This window comes from Clupea harengus, chromosome 22 (assembly GCF_900700415.2).
Source record: "Clupea harengus chromosome 22, Ch_v2.0.2, whole genome shotgun sequence".
Classification (NCBI taxonomy): Eukaryota; Metazoa; Chordata; class Actinopteri; order Clupeiformes; family Clupeidae; genus Clupea; species Clupea harengus.
Genome location: NC_045173.1, coordinates 21,408,809 through 21,426,308, shown reverse-complemented (window position 1 = coordinate 21,426,308; position 17,500 = coordinate 21,408,809). Strand labels below are relative to the sequence as shown.

Sequence of the window (17,500 nt, the reverse complement as noted above, 5' to 3'; positions counted from 1 at the left end):
TATCGCGCTCTCTCTCTCTCTCTCTCTCTCACTCACTCTCTCCCTCAGTTCAATAAGTTCAAATACACTTGCTTTATTGACATGACCATAAGAAACAGTAATGCCAAAGCAAAAATACAAACTGTAGGCTGTATAGGGATGAAAAAGGAAACAAAATTGTTCCCTCTTTTGTCATGCATCTTAATATCTAGGTAGATATACCTTCCCAACATACCCATCTCTCTTAAAAAAGGCAAACTTGACCTAGCCCCTGATCTTTTCAATAGTTAGAAATGCCCCTGGTCGGATCATTATAGACAAGATTTTCAGATTCAGATTATAAAGGTTTCTGAGAGCCTCAACTAGCGATCGGGGATCTTCAGATTTGGAAAACCCTTTTTCCAAATAAAAGCCTGGTTTCTTAACATTTTGTAGCATACTTAGTTGTATCATGGTTATACCTGAATATCCATCTAAGAAAATTGCATTTATTCAAATTAAATATCAGATTGGATATATTGTCGATGCTATAATTATGCAGATTATGTCTCTATAATCTTTTATCATGCCTGGTGATCGAACTGAAAAAAAAAATCATAATTTTTGGACACATTCCATTTTGCAAATAGTAAATCAAATGAATGTGATTTAAACCACGCTATAATACATTAGCATACCTGCCTTTGTTTGACTAGTTGTAAAAGGTCAAACTGGGTCAGTAACAAGGCATGCCGGGCCAGGAACAAGATGAAAAGACACATCTGCTGCCTGTGATATTAGTCTCGTCAATCCTGTATAATGGGCTATACAGGTGTCTTTTTATTTTGTCCATTAATGTGCTATTTGTTGGCAATTCAAATAGATTAATATAGCTTATTGTATCATGTGGTGATGTGATGTGACTCCTGTAGGCAATCTATTGGTTTTAAATATGTCTCATAAGCACAGCGGGGTTGAACTTTGAGTTGTTGCTTGCTGTGCGCACTAATAATAATAATAATAATACATTTTATTTCACAGCGCCTTTCATGTCACTCAAGGACGCTTTACAATTTAAAACAGGAGCAAACAAATAACAAAACAATTAAAATTAAAAGTGCAAGTAAAAACAGCATGGCAACTACAGTGAGAATGCAATCCTGAAAAGGTGGGTTTTGAGAGAGGATTTGAACTGAGGGAAGGAGTCAATGTTTCGGATGTCAGGTGGGAGTGAGTTCCAGAGTTTGGGAGCAGAGCGGCTGAAAGCTCTGCTCCCCATGGTGGTAAGCCGGGCAGAGGGGACAGTTAGGTGGATGGAAGAGGAGGATCTGAGGGAGCGGGTGGAGGTGGCAGTGTGAAGGAGGTCAGACAGGTAAGGAGGGGCAAGGTTGTGGATGGCTTTAAAAGTATGAAGAAGAATTTTAAAGTTGATACGGAAGTGAATTGGAAGCCAGTGGAGTTGCTGTAGGATGGGGGTGATGTGGTGGAAAGAGGGGGTGAGGGAGATGATACGGGCAGCTGAGTTCTGGACCAGTTGGAGCTTATGGAGGGATTTCTGGGGGAGACCAAAGAGGAGAGAATTACAGTAGTCGATACGGGAGGTGACAAGGCTATGTACAAGAATAGAGGTGGTGTGGGGGGTGAGGGAGGGACGGAGGCGATTTACTACAGGAGTTGGAGGACCGAGGAGGCTTTTATGCCCTTGATTTCCTAATCTGCCCATACTCGTTCTCTCACTTGTTGGGGTGGCCGCACATTACACACCGCAACATACATCTAGTTTTAGTTTGTTTGAGGAGAAATCCTGTTTGGTCTTCATTAGGTGCACATACATTTGATGATAATGTACTGTCTTAAAAGCAGTCAAGCGCAAGCACAGAGAAAATGAATAAAGGGAGGCACCTGCAAGTCATTACCGCTGGTAGTGTGTGTAATATTACTGAATCTATGAGGGGTGGGAAAGAATTCACACTTCACCACTGAGAGGCCACAGTACAGGAATGTTTTGGTGACATGGTTGTGCATTTGCATTTTCTTTGTGTGAGCTGTCTGCTGAATGCACTGTACCCTGTCAGGTACACTCTATAGAAACAACCAAACACACCCACATTTGCAAACACACACACAGTCCCAAACATACACCATGCTTGGGGCTGTGGGCTGACAGTTTAACACACAGTGTCCTGCTCAGGTCCGAGTTGACACACACACACACACACACACACACACACACACACACACACACACACACACACACACCTGACAGAGAGGACACTGACTAGCCCTGTTCAAATCAAACAAACACACTCACTCACTTCAGCTAAATCTCAAAGGACAAGAAAGGACACTTAATGTTGTTAACTTCATCCTGGCTCACTGGTTTGAGGCAAACTTTTTTCTTCATTCTTCTGTTTCTAGCCAGATAAACAAATCCTCATGCCAGAACATCTAGATACATATTTCCTTCTCTCTGTCTCTAGCTGTTCACCTCACTCCACTAAAACACGGCACAAACAAATCAGTCTTATTTCAAATCTCTCCCTCTAACCCCCCTCAATAGCCTATATCACGCAGGGTTGTGGGCCGTCCTTGAGCAACGTGTGCAGATAAAGCTATCAGCAGGTCTCAGACGCAGATGGGGGACAATACATAAGGGTAATTTACGTAAGGATAATTCACCATCCCATTTGCCTCCTGTGAATGCACGGTTATCAAACAGTTTTACTGCTGCGTGATAGCAAATGGGAGAGTCCACTGATGATGAAGATGACATTGATGGCGGAGTTTGAGACTGTAATATTTTTGTATACAACAATGTTTGAGTGTGTGTAGGGAAAGAGTGAAAGGAAGGATTTGGCTTTGTATGTATGTGTGTGAACATCTGTTTGCACATCTATGTGTTTACTTTTTTCTCATTTCAAAATGAAAAAGCTACCTTCAAGAACATTCCACACCTTACTGTGTGTTTTCCTCTGCTTCTGATACTCTTTGGCGGTGGTGTCGCAGCCCCGCTCTCAAAAGGACGCAACCAGGGAATTTCTCAAAGCATGTCCTTTATTAACTCTATAAATCACCAACTTAGGCACTTAAACATTACAACAAAGGTATTCAGATGCACAGAAAATGGGGTAAACCCTTCCGGCTTGCACCCAGTGCAACCGGCACATTCCCCTCTGTCTCTCTCTCTCGTCAGCCCTTCTTACTGACTGTTTTAAAGTCTTTGTCTGACTAGTTGGCACTGATCAGCAACTAGTCAGACAATCTACACCTGTGTGTCCAATTAGGGAATGGCCCGACCTGCCTAGTCCCCAGAACACCTCCCCAGGGTCCTAAAGCCTGCCCTGTATAGTCCTAGTAAGGGAAATCAGCCATGTTTAAACTAAGTGGGAGCCCAAGAGCAGCTTGGGCTACCACAGTGGGTACAGATTGCAAATGTGTTAAATGAGATCGGGTAAGTGACGTCAAATACAAACATCCCTCACAATTCAAACTGTTGTGCATTGCTAACCGTCGTTCAGGTCATCTTCAATATGAAATGGAAGACATGGCTACTCACTACCTGTAATCAAAACTTACTGAATGTAACATGTGTAACATACTCCCCACAAAATCCAGCCACATGCTTCTTATAGATTTAGAGAAAGAGCTAATGGAGTCATGCGTCATTTCTAGCAGCAGCAGCAGCACATGGCAGGTTTTCAGCTCTCCCAAAACTCCACAACTATACCTCCTAACAGATAGGTGGTGCTGTTCTGTTCTGCTTACCGAATGACTGCTGAGCATCTGTGATGAGAAGTCTGTCCTCTTTGCACTGTCCTGCCTCCCCAGTGATGGCCAGGTCAGTTATGTGGAGCTTGACCATCAGGTCGTCTGCCACCGTGATGTTCCACCTGCAGCTCAGGCCTGCTGGGTAGGGCTCCGGGAAACCCTTGGATTGGATTACCCCTTTACGACCACTCAGGGTGCCCACGTCCCCACAGCCAGACTCTGGGGAAAGAGCAGAGGGAGCAGGTTCTGTTAGGCTGCACAGAGCTGGGAGGTGCTGGGCCCAAGCTTGTGAGTTTGGAATGAAGGGACGTTTGGGACAGAGAAGGAGGTTAGGGAAAGGTTTGAGTTCAGAATGTCATTTTTCTTCACTCTTCTCAGACAACAAGCCCACAGCCCACAGTATTATCAGGTTGATGTAGCACTGAAAGTGTACATATTTTACTAGCAGTGAAAGCCACAGTGGCAGTCCAATAATCAATAACCGCTAAACAACCCCCCTCCCAAGTGTGCTTACAGAATGACTGACCCAAGTCAATCAGACAGCAAGGCACACTGGGTACTTACCTAAGGGATTGGGCCCTATGGGTGGGTCACTTGCTAGCGTGTACACAGCCTGGAAACCTCCTGCTGACTGGCTGGCGTCGGTCTTGAAGCGAACCACCATCGTGTCGCTGCTGGAGACCACCGGCGTGGGATTTGAGGCACCACAGAAGCGGGCTGGAGATGGGAGACAGAGAGCAGATCAGAGAGGCACTGACTGACCTCTGCAAACAGACAGGCAGATGAAGTGCCACAATATTCATTTACATGCATGTACAGAAGAGGTGAATGATTCATTTTACTCCAAAGAGTCAAGGTCCAGATATTGGAATGATCAGGTTCCTAAAGGACCATCAACAATGCATTAATCCCAAATCCCAATTCCAACAGGAAAGCTACTGTACCGTTCTGTTTTATTGCTTTGTGTACTGACTACTGACCACTTAACTGAAGGCGCTAATACAATACAGTTTATTAGCTGTTTAATAATGTATGATATATTATCCTTGCTCACCCAGTCTGTCTGCGCTGGGCAGGTATCCATCATAAACATCTACATAGTCCAGGCAGGACTCTACAACCAGTTGGAAGGAGGTGAAGGTCAGTCTCACCCTCTCTCCCTCTTGCACCTTGATCTTCCACTGCAAGGAGAGTCATCATCATTTATATAAATGCATAAATATACTTTAATTTACTGCATTGTACTGTATTTCACTACACCTTTCTGCATGGCATCTTATCCTGAGCAATACCAGTCTTCAATAATCCATGACAGTAGTCAAAAGTCCAACAATATCACAGTGTCATCCTCTGTAAGCAACCTTTGACCTAGAAGTTCCTCATTCTTCACAACCATCCATAATCTGTCACAACAGTCCAAACTCCTCAATAATAATAGTGTCAGTGTTTCATCATCTATGATAAAAACAGTTTCTGTTGTTAAAAGAAAACATCATGAAACTCATACAACCAAAATAGCCATAATAAAACAATCTTAAAGCGAGCAGAGTGGTATTTGTGCAAGTTATATTTGACTGTAATCTGTGTGTGATGCATTTGTGGGAGTGTATTTCGGGGCGCTTAATATGTTGCAATAATCAAAAATAGTCTTTCTCACGTGCTTTCACATGCCCGTTATTTCAAGACACATGTCCTAAAAATGAGGAAGGTAATTCAGGTGGTCAGCTACTGTGAGTTTGCTTCTGAGATCATCCCATGCCATTCTATACAAGGAGCTAATAACTGGGCTCACCCTGCTTCTTTCACCATCTCTCCTCCCCCTGCTCACCAACGGCCCCCTCACACTCAAGAAGAATCAACATGACTCGACAGCAGCAGGGAGTAGCTCAATCATTCAGCCCAATGGGCAAGAACTGGACCTTAAATCATCCCTCAGAGAGCAATAAACTGACGCTTCTATTTAAACCAATAATCAATCAGCGGAGCAAATGCTAATCAATCTGAACTTAGGGATGGATGCACCTGAATAACAAACAAAACAGGCGAGACGGTCTCGCTCTTTGAAGGGGTTTGGTGTTACATGGATGAGAGGTAATTACATGCTGCGATGGTCTGGAACACCTCAATCACTCAGATCAGATTCAAAATTCTGAAAAATGAGCTGCGAGTGACATGACAGCTAAGTCACTCAGACCTGAGAGACATTGCTCTGAAACATCCTGGAGGTGTGGGTGTGAGCAGGGGCGTCCCTCTCTACCTTTAAGAAGCTTTTGAAGACCCAACTCTTCAGAGAGCACTTCACGTCCTAGCTGGCACTTCGACTAGTGCGTAACTTGCAATTAAAGCAGTTACATTTCTGCACTTCTTTCTTTCTTTTTTATTTCATTTTGTTATATTTCTTATGTAAAGTAGTATTTATTTATTGTTACACCATGTTCTATTGCTCGTAGCTTGAATATTCTCTCCCTTGTACGTCGCTTTGGACAAAAGCGTCTGCTAAATGACTAAATGTAAATGTAAATGTGGAGTACCTGGTAGAGAGCTCCACTCTCATACTGCTGAGCAGGGAACCCAGGGCTAGACAGCTCCCCTTGGTCACCTTGGAGAAGGCCACCAGCTCCCACTATTTCTGGAAGCCAGAGAAAGAGGGGAACAAAAGACACGGGCAATAGAGGGGGATGAGTGAAAGAAAGAGAGATACAGATGGGAACAGAGAGCAACAGAGAGAAGGAGAGAGATGGGACAGAAGAGGACAGATAGAGGGGAAAAGGAAGACAGAACATGAGACCGTGTATAGATAGTGTATGTGTTTGAAGGGGGTAGGGCTGGGAGGGAGGTGAGAGGAAGATAGAGGGTGAAAGAGAGAGTGAGCTATGCAGCTCTGCGGTGGGGCATCCAGAGGATGTGACAAACCCCTCCTCTCCCCTCGTCCTTCAGTCCTTCTCTCTCTCTCTCTCTCTCTCTCTCTCTCTCTCTCTCTCTCTCACTCTACCCCCATCTCCCACATCCAGCCCATCTTTCTAGGTCACCAGTATTGAGGGAGACATAACTGCCTCCACAATGCATTCTCACAGCAGAACAAGATTATTCTCATTCAGGGGAAGGGAACTGTTTCAGGGACTGGCGCCAGGTGCAACATTCCTCCCATAATTATTAATCTATTTGAGACCTTTTCCTGTAAGGCACATACCTGCACTGCATTACAGGAATCCATTTTCTAACAGCCCCTTTACCTGTCACAGCCTCTGGAGCTACTGTCTTGTACATGGCTCTGAATCCTTTGTCTGGATTGACTTCATTCGTGTCCAAGTACACCCACAGACTGTTGCCCAGAGTCACTATGGGTTTGGGCTTGGAGTGGCCGCAGTACTTTCCTAAAACACACCCAAGCAGACACAACATATGCAATAGACCGGTTAGTATGTTTTTCCATCAACATTAAAAATGTAAAAATGTAAATCCTTACAACTGAACTGTGGCTCAGAGGAATATGATCCTGACTATGGGGAAGAGGCTTCTAGAGACCTCCCAGTTCAACACATTAACTGGATTCACTTGCTGTTACTGCTGAGCTTACATTTCTACTGGGACTAAGGTGTGTGTCTCACAGAGCTCTCAGTCAGTATACTTCTCAAGAGTGACTTGCAGAGCAGTGCGGTTAAACAAGGATGTGCTCAACTCTGAAGTGATTTAGACACTTTAGTGCTAGATAATCTATGTGACTAGATGCTCACAAGAAAAGGGCTCTCCTTAGCACATTTGCAGCGAAACAGAATTGATGTGTTCCCTGAGTCTCAAGACCTTTCCCATGAATGGAAACTATTACTGTAACCACCAAAAGCCTTTGCATCTGTAAGTAGTGTTTAGAATGAAAAATGTTCCCTCTCCTGTGTGATGAGACTCAGGTGAAAACAAAGCAACCTTAAAGTGAGCAGCAAGTATGTTCCCGGGGGGGGGGGGGGGGGTGGGGGGGGGGGGTAAGGGGGCCTCCTAATGTAGAACAAGACATCTGGTAAAGACTGTAAAAGGAGGGAGCTGATTTTTATCACTTCAGCAGGGTTTTTTTTGGCTGTGACAAAAGCTTGGCTAAAGCTCTCTCGGATCAAAGGAGGCAGGCCACTGGAAAGATCTTTAGTCTTTAGTGTTGGTGCTGTGTGTGTGGTGAAGCAACATGAGCAAAATGATCTCAATTTACTCATATAATGTGTGTCCTGTGAGTGTGTCTCAGAGTGTGGATGCCATATATGTGATGTGTGTTTGGATGGTGGATATAGCAACTGCACTGGGCAACTTTTACTCCACACACTCACATCATGCCTTCTGGTTAAATAAGAAGTCTGAGGTCCTATATAAACTGTATAGAGAGCCAGGTTAAATAGAGTAGAGTCATCATCTAGTCCTGTTTAAAGTTACCCTTTCAACATCACTTCTGACCCCTAACCAGTGCTAGCTGTGTGATGTAACTGTTTATATAACTGTGGAAGGATTTGTTAAGACAGTCTTTGTCTGAGCAACTGCAGAAGAAGCAATGTTGGGAGAACACAAGCACCCTCCTCGACCACTAAGTGTGTGATTTTGGGGAAGTGCTAAAAAAGGCTACATAGTGTCAGCCAAGGTCAGGAACTTCCTGCAAGTCAACACTGTGACTGGGGTTTTACACTCTTGCATACGTTTAAAATCTGATGATCTGATGAATCATTATGTGGGGAACACCAGGTACAGTTGTAACGAGGGATCGGTTGTAACTTGGTTCATTTCTCAAATTGCGTCTAATGCAATGCAGTGAAACTGACGTGTGATGGTATCAGCATGCAACGTTCAACATTTCAGATTGTGTCTCAATCTATGTCAAAGCTCATTTTGTGGGGCAAATCGGTAACTTTTAGGTTTTGCACAAGATTTTGACGGCACAATTTATGTGTTTTGACAGGAACACAAGTAACAGCTGGTTGTATAACTAGATGCACTCTGAGATTCATGTGAATATAGAGTGCGTTATAAATTAAATGAATTATTATTATTATTAGTACAATTATATTTTATGTTATATACCAATTATCTTGTATATATTATGAGAGGTCAGCTGGAGACAATTTTCGCATGCATGCATGCATTACAATCGGTTGCAACCAGCAAGTGTGGCTAGCAAGTGAAATGGGGTTTTGCACAAATACTGTAAAGACTACAATTTACAGAAAGTCTCTTATCCACCACTATAGGTTTGAATAATACATGGCTGTTGGCATAAGTTTCACTTTACCCATTCAAACTAGCATGTTACAATTGTCCTCAGTCCACTGTCCCCAAGGCCTTCACTGCATTTATTTGAAAATTACAGAAAAAGTCATGCACATGCTTGAATTAGTGAAGTAAATATAGAGATGAAAGATGTATGTTGTATATACTGTATGTTAAATTGAAAGGCAACAAGGCAAAAAGTTTAAAAAAAACAACTGCACCTGGTGTCCCCTATCTATCTCCCTCTTGAATCATTCATGTGTGCCACATTACTGAGTAGTAATAAAAGCTAGCTAGCTTGCTAACCTATGCATTTTGGTATATTTGATATATTGGGGAATGCTCAGAAACCTAACAACGGGAAAAAACAACAACCTAATGTTGCTGTTTATGATTACTTACATCTGGACACTGGACAGGCTAGATGTAGAATGTGAATTGTGCATTACAATGTTGTGAATGGATAAAGTATAAAGCACAAAAACATATCTACAAGTAAAATAAAAGATGCTAACGTTATAAACTGTCTTAAATAAAAGTCTGTGTCACTGATTTTACTGATTGGCCTAGATGACTGACGGCAAAAAAAAAAATCCATTCTAGTCCCTGAGCTGATTTCTGTGTCACATTCATGTTTCCTGCCAGGCTGGCTGTTGTTACTCTCTCTTTCCAGACGTTTTTTGGCTGCTCTGAGGTCTGACACGCCTGCATGCTTTTACCAAGGAGGACCAGTAAATCATCAGCATTCAAAGCTTCTGCACCATACGCACCGATGATTCCCAGGTCGTCCTTTAAGGTGACAAAATCTGCCCAGCATGTATCCGTGTCCTCCAGGGAGAACTCTTGGAACCACAAATGGATCACCTGGAGACAGAAGCAGAGCTATCTTTCCCCTTCCTGCTGCTTTTACAACATGCGCTCAAGCCACAGCGGTCTGCTTTTCTGCAGACAAGTTAAATCCAACTGTGCTTTTCCCCACTTGCTGAGAGAATAATGATTTCAGAGATGGAAAGGATGCAATGAAAATATTTCTCTTGTCTACTCTTGGCTCATATTTAGAGACTTTTATCATCTAGATTTTTTGTACAGTAAGTGTCACTTACTACACAGATGCACTGTGTGTTGAAAATGTCATCCTGTTCCAACCTGAGACTGACAGAAATGTCATCACAAGGTTTGATCTAACTATGGAATTTGTGCATGAATATTCTTCAACGTTGTTCAGTAATACATCATTCACAGTTCTTTTTCAGAAAACCTTTTTTTTTTTTATATCAAATTGATGTTAAAAATCTCCTAAATGTGAAAGGGGGTAAAAGTAAAAGACAGCCATGATGAAGATGAATGTGCCCAAGAATTTCAGAATGCAGAAAGCTGTTGACCCCTCAAAAGGTCAATAGGTCACAACGACAACCTCATTTTTACCTTATTAGCTTCCACGGTAATGTGCCAGCTACAGCTCTTGCCGCTGTCGTAGTTACCGGGGAAATTCCCACTGGTGAACTCACCCGACGACATCATCAGTTGCTGAGGGCCGCCGCATCCTGAATTGACTACATCAACCACACCTGGGGGGAAAAACACTGGTGATCAGCCGATGCCTTCAGGCGTCTCCATGATTCTTCTCAGCTTGCTCTTCAAGGCTGTGGAGGCTTGCACAAGGCCTTTTCCACTTAATGGAAAAACATGAAACATACTAGGAGCAGTAATGGGGAGGCTTTCAAGGGAAGATGCCATTACCTTGGAGAGGTGAGCTTGGTATTCAATTACAACATAAACAAAATCTATAGAGCATCTTTTAACTTACATTTTAAATTCCAATTTTTTTATACATTGCAGTATTTATGCAGCAGTTATGAAGCTCTCTAATTACATTTGCTGGTTCTCAGAGCTGGGATATGAATCAGCAGCTGTGGATGGCGCTGGCTGCATAATGAGTCTGTTGTTAAACATCAAATTATACACATGCAGCTTGTTCTAATGTGGAAACCAATCTAATTCAAGTCATGGTCAGCCTTAAAAGCAGATGTTCCAGTTGGACATCACAAAATAGTGGAATGATTAATTTAATTGATTAATGATGTAGCTAAGTTACTGTAAGATATGATGTAACATTTAACTAAGGGACACCAAGGGCAGCATGGGGTGCAGTACGAAAAGCTGGCGTTATCGGTTTCTGAGGGGGTTCAAGTTTGCTGTTCACTAAGTTGTCATATGAATGACCATGTTCAAAAAACCTATCACAAAGTTCTTCTCTAAAACACAGCACAGGTTTTCAGGACTGCACCTCATACTGGCCTGATGTAATTAGTGACTCAGGAGCTGACAGACCATAATATATTCAGTCACACCATGCCCTGACTGATTATCAATTGTCTTTTTATTGCTAAATAATCAAAGTTAAATACACTCTTTGATGTCCAGTTTGAGATGTTTTCGGCCTGCACCCCTGAGGAGCCCTTTTACATTCTGGCTGTCCTCACTTGTCCCTAAAGCACTTCCCATTGTCCAATAACAGGCTACAAGTTCCTGTCTCGTCGGTGTATGGAACTTTATCATCATCATCATCATCATCATCATCTCTAGACTAGGGATCTCCTGAGAGCTCTTCAGCAGGAGCAGGAAGACAACATCAGCCACACTGTGGTCGACTGCAGTCTGTGCTGTTTCTCTCGCAACTGTCCCTGTGTGCAGCAAAGTCACCGGAGGCTAGGGGACTGCCATAGCAGCTCAGCGTCAGCACTCATGAACTGGGATGGCCCTCATTCCAAAGGTAGCATGTGTTAGCCCCTTGGACATCAAAGCGGGAGAACAAGGGCAGAACAGACATTAGGGGCCCTCTTAGGCAAGCGTGACAACGTGGTTTGATGTTTTTAAAGAGTGTTTCAAAACGGGGACGCAAAGATCGACTCGTACAATAGGGATAAAGAAAGCTGTAGATTTACTGGTAATTGTTTATTGACGACTGGGCTCTGGTCACACTTTGGAACAGAGGGTCTTCTGTGACCTCCTCCATCTCAATAAAGCAATACCACATGTACATGTCTGCGGGAAATGAACCAGTGAACAAACACTCAAACAAAGCAAATGGACCAAGCAAATAAAACACTTTAAGGTGCAATATCGTCAACTGGGAATTAAAAAGGTCTATCTGACAAATCCACAAATTTCATTTTTTTTGCACCAAATAATATAAAATAATATGATTTGGTGCAAAATGATAATATCATATTTTTTACAAAAATAATGAGATCAAATAATAAGAAAATGAGTTTCATAAAATGGTGGTTCTTTGATTTAGAATTTTCAGACCTAGTATAATGATGTAGGCCTGAAAATGAAAAGATCATACCTCCTGATGTCCTCATAAATATCATACAGTGTGAGTCCATCGATAAGAAGTCCTAAGGGCTCATAAATCATTTCTCTGTTTTTTGTATTTGGGAAGGAAAGGTCTGGGTGTACCTGCTGTGCTTTGCAACATTCCTGGAGAAAAACAGGTTTCAAAGTCCACAGAGGGCTTTATTTGGGACCCCCAGATACTGAAAAGTACTTTCTGTGTGGGAAGCTTCTGTGTCAAATCTAAGCACTTAAAGAACCCATAATGGGCTTTTTTGTCATAATATATATAATACATTATATATATATATAACTGTATATATATAGTCCTTCTGCATAGCACAGCATTTTTGGCATAGCAGATGCCTGGCGTGGCACCAAACACTAACATAAACCGGTTAAAAAAACAACTTGAACAACACTGAATCAGCAAGAAACACTGATAATTTCTTGAGAAACATTTCACTGCCTGTCATTAGGTTGAGATAATGGATAAGATCTTCTACCTGATACTAATAGTCTTGCAGTGAAAAGCCCCTTGTACTCTGCATCAAGAGGCCTTATCTGTCTGGTGTAAAACTGCCTTCTAATTTATCAATAAACGTGTGCTTTTATTTGTCTTTATCACAAATATTGCAAGGTGACAGTATATCTGTAGTAGATGAGACAGCAGAACCATGATTTGGATATAGATAAAAAGTATCTCATAATATGACTATTGTAATTTCCGGACTATTAGCCGCTACTTTTTTCCCACGCTTTGAACCTCGCGGCTTAAACAATGACGCGACTAATTTATGGATTATGATACCTGTGACTGTATACGGTGGCTTCGTGTTTACGGTGGCTTTGTGGAGCTAGGATGCTAGCATCCATAAAATAAAAGTTTACAACAATACAAATCCAGTCTTTTCAAGTTCTTTAGCTCACTGGTTTCAAACTAGCGTCTTTTCTTCTATCTCGCTGTCTTCAATCTAACGTTCTACCTGAACAGGAAGAACTACCTTATTTCTGATTGACTCTTGCAACTGTGCTCTCTTCAAGCAACAGTGCATTTTGTCGTAACTGGCAAAACTAATAATATGCATCACTATAGTATTACTTTTGATATTCATTTTAGCCTGTGTAAAGTAAATTTGTTTCAATGTACCGGTAGGCACCCGCAGCTAATAGACATGTGCGGCTTATTTATGTTCAAAATAATTATTTAAAAAAAATTCAGTGGGTGCGGCTTATATTCAGGTGCACTCAATAGTCCGGAAATTACGGTACTCAAGTAGTGAGCAACGTCATATAATGATATTTTTTACACCGATTAGCCACATATTATACACTTATTATATTCAAATGTGGGGTTATGCCCAAAATATAAAATGTTAAAATGCTTGTCTAATAAACACAACGTAATATAGCCATCTGCACATTCAAGTAAACCACATTCTGAATAAAGCAAATAAAAAACATCAATAAAAAAAATTGAAGGCTGGAGGTAATTTGTGTGCCCCCAAAAGATAAATAAATACAAAATAAATATTACTATTATACTTACTGTGCATCATTTTTAAATATTCCATTACAAAGTAATGTTGCCAACTTGAGGCAGTTTGATGATGTATTGATTAATGGTGTATTGTCACTTTAAGATCTTTGGTTTAGGCTATGTTCTCATATTAAGTTATTTTTACCAAGATGATAAATGGGAGGACTGTTTTTGCTGTGTATGACTAGGACATAGTTGAAGTGATGTGAACCTAATAGGCTACTACACAGAATGCCCATTACATATTGCACTAAACGAAATGGAGCTGTCTTTGTTGAGTTTGGGAGTATTACAAGTCATGCTAGACAGATCAGATAAGATGCTTAAATTACATCTGAAGCAGGAGGCCTAAATGTTAATCAGTTTCAATAAACCACACACTGACAAACTTAAATGCTGGCTGCACGCCGTTGACCTAGAAAACAAAAGCCAATGCAGGCGTCCATGTATGTTTATGTAGCCAAAGCAGTCAATGTTGTAGGCTGGAAGCTGTGCGTGTGTGAATAAAAATTATTAAATATAAAAGTAACGAGACATCTGTAGCCTAATGTAACGGAGTAAATTTTTTTTAAACTTAAAGGCACTCGAGTAAAACTCCTCCCATAAGTGCAATTTATTGGAAATAATACTCTGTATCCCTTTGCAGGGATATGGGTAACCTGGTTATGATGCTTATCCCGGTTTTGATCATATTTGGAATAAAGCATATAAATGTAACATTATTCCAGTTTCTTTCAGAGTACTCCAGCTAGTATGCTTGGCTTTCTCAAAACTGGGATAAGGTCTTATCCCGGTTTCTGAAAACGGGACATGATGGTAATATGTGCAAACCCCAAAAAAAGTAGGTACTTCAGACACCCAATCATAACCAAGAAACACATGTCCAAGTACAAGATTCTCCTTCACCTTTCCTCAGTGTGGCACACACATGTTGTCCATGCATCCCACTCACCTCCATTCTCATCAGTGCTGTTCACCTCCTGGAAGTAGACCACCACCAGGCCAATGCAGACTCCTGTGACCGCCAGGAACAGCAGAATCAAGCCCTTCTCCAGGCCAGTGCAGCCTTTCTTGGGTGGCGATTCTTTCATGTTGTCGCCACTGTGATGGCCACGGTTGCCTTGCGGAGCAGAGCGCTCACATTTATAGGTCTGTGTTAAAGGCGACCTTTGAGGCTGTTCCTCAGACATTGCTTTCCTTGACAGAGATGAGTGCTGATATGAGCAGTAGGCAATGTGTGTGTGGTTAATCATAAACATATAATATAATGTAATATAATATCTTTATTTGTCATTGCACAAGTACAACGAAATTGAGGTAGCAGCTCTCAGACACAAAAACTATAAAAATATAGATTGAACTATAAATACTTCTAAAAACAAGTAAAAACACAAGCCATATTACACAACAGAGAGACACATACAGGTCAGTTTTGTGCATTGTTAAGTGCTATGATGGCTCTGGGATAGAAGCTGTTTCTCAGCCTGTTTTTGCTTTGATGGTCCTAAAGGGTCTCCCTGAGGGCAACAGTTCAAATAGGTGGTGACCAGGGTGTGTTGAGTCTCCGAACAAGGTGAGAGTCACATGGTGGTTATTCTCATGTTTTTTTTAAAACACAGATGGATAAAAGCACTGTTTAGATTTGAAACAAAAGGAAGGAAATAGTAAAGTACTATTGTGTGAGGAATCACTACGTCAAAAGCACTGACCTCTCTAGTGAGAAATAAGTACACTTGAGCTGATAGTACACTCAACATATTAGATTAGATTAGATTAGATTAGATTCAACTTTATTGTCATTGCACAGAGTACAAGTACTGAGGCAACGAAATGCAGTTAGCATCTAACCAGAAGTGCAAAAAGCAGAAGAGTGCAGAGTATGTGCATATGTATAATGGTAATATAATATATAATAAATAGGATGAAGTAAGAACATGAGCAGCAATAGTGGTGATTAGTGCAGATGTGATATAGGTATATGTAAAGTGCAGGTGAAGTACAGGTGAAGGTAGCAGTAGAAGTTATGAATGAGGTATGGGAATGGAGCTGTCCTTCACAATGCTGCGCGCCTTCCGCAGACATCTTTTGTGCTGGACAGCCTCAATGGTGGGGAGTGAGGAACCAGTGATGCGTTGGGCAGTTTTCACTACCCTCTGGAGTGTTTTGCGGTCCGCAACAGAGCAGCTGCCATACCAGACTGAGATGCAGTTGGTGAGGATGCTCTCGATGGTGCAGCGGTAGAAGTTCACCAGAATCTGAGGAGACAGATGGGCCTTCTTCATTCTCCTCAGGAAGAAGAGACGCTGGTGAGCCTTCTTGACCAGGGTTGAGGTGTTGAGGGTCCAAGAGAGGTCCTCGGAGATGTGGACACCCAGGAACCTAAAGTTGGCGACGCGCTCCACCTCCGTCCCGTTGATACAGATCGGGGTGTGTGCGCCACCTTTGGTCCTCCTGAAGTCCACAATTAGCTCTTTGGTCTTCTTGGTGTTGAGAGCCAGGTTGTTGTCGGCACACCACTCAGCCAGGTGCTGGACCTCTTCCATGTAGGCCGACTCATCGTCGTTGCTAATGAGGCCAATCACCGTTGTGTCGTCTGCAAACTTGACAATGGTATTAGAACCATGTACAGGTGTGCAGTCGTAGGTGAAGAGGGAGTAGAGGAGAGGACTCAGCCCACAGCCCTTGTTCTCTAACCTGACAGACTGGGGTCTGTTGGTTAGGAAGTCCAGTATCCAGTTGCTGAGGGAGGTGTTGATGCCCAGATCACTGAGTTTGGTGATCAGTTTGGAGGGGATTATGGTGTTAAATGCTGAGCTGAAGTCTATGAACAGCAGTCTTGCGTAGGTGTTGCTGTTGTCCTGGTGGGAAAGGGCGGAGTGTAGTGCCGTGGAGATGGCATCCTCCGTGCTCCTATTCTGGCGGTAGGCAAATTGGAGGGGGTCCAGTGTGGGTGGTAAGCATGTTTTGAGGTGAGCCAGGACCAGCCTCTCGAAGCACTTCATGATGGTTGGGGTGAGTGCGACAGGGCGAAAGTCATTAAGGCTCGCTGCCTTGGAGTGCTTTGGCACCGGCACGATGGAGGTGGTTTTGAAGCACGTGGGGACAGCTGCTTGGGCCAGTGACAGGTTGAAGATGTCAGTCAAGACCTCAGTCAGCTGCCCAGCACAGGCCCTGAGCATGCGTCCGGGGATGCCATCAGGGCCAGCAGACTTACGTGCATTAGTCCTGCTCAGTGCCCCACACACGTCGGTGGAGGAGAGTGTGAGGGGCTGGTTGTCTGAAGTGGGCACAGCCTTGATGGCCGCCTCCTGGTTGTCCCTGTCGAAGCGTGCATAAAAGCTGTTAAGATCATCAGGGAATGATGCTTCGCCGGTTTGGGGGGAGGTGTTGATGGGTTTATAGTCCGTTATGGCCTGGATGCCTTGCCACATGCGTTGGGGGTCGGAGTTGTTTTTGAAGTGCTCCTCAATCTTTAGCTCAATCGGTAGCTGTGCTTGGCCTTCTTGATGCCCCTCTTCAGGTCGGCCCTGGATGAACTGTAGGCCTGGGTGTCACCTGATCTGAAAGCAATATCGCGTGCCTTCAGCAAAAGGCGGACCTCCCTGTTTATCCATGGCTTCTGATTAGGGAATGTGGTGATTTGTTTGAGGGTGTTGA

General features: G+C 42.8%; 1 protein-coding gene across 1 annotated transcript in view; it reads right to left on the bottom strand.

The window, feature by feature from the left end:
• zgc:154142 (uncharacterized protein LOC555481 homolog) overlaps positions 1 to 14,984 on the bottom strand; it is a 34,251-nt gene extending 19,267 nt beyond the window's left edge. The window contains exons 1-8 of the mRNA XM_031560071.2: positions 14,796 to 14,984; positions 10,390 to 10,532; positions 9,735 to 9,828; positions 6,960 to 7,100; positions 6,258 to 6,355; positions 4,781 to 4,907; positions 4,291 to 4,443; positions 3,724 to 3,945 (exon numbers count right to left, since the gene is read on the bottom strand). Of these exons, the coding sequence (XP_031415931.1) occupies positions 3,724 to 3,945; positions 4,291 to 4,443; positions 4,781 to 4,907; positions 6,258 to 6,355; positions 6,960 to 7,100; positions 9,735 to 9,828; positions 10,390 to 10,532; positions 14,796 to 14,934 (1,117 nt within the window). The 5' untranslated portion in view covers positions 14,935 to 14,984. The remainder of the gene's footprint in view (positions 1 to 3,723; positions 3,946 to 4,290; positions 4,444 to 4,780; positions 4,908 to 6,257; positions 6,356 to 6,959; positions 7,101 to 9,734; positions 9,829 to 10,389; positions 10,533 to 14,795) is intronic.
• Between the last annotated feature and the right edge of the window lie 2,516 nt (positions 14,985 to 17,500).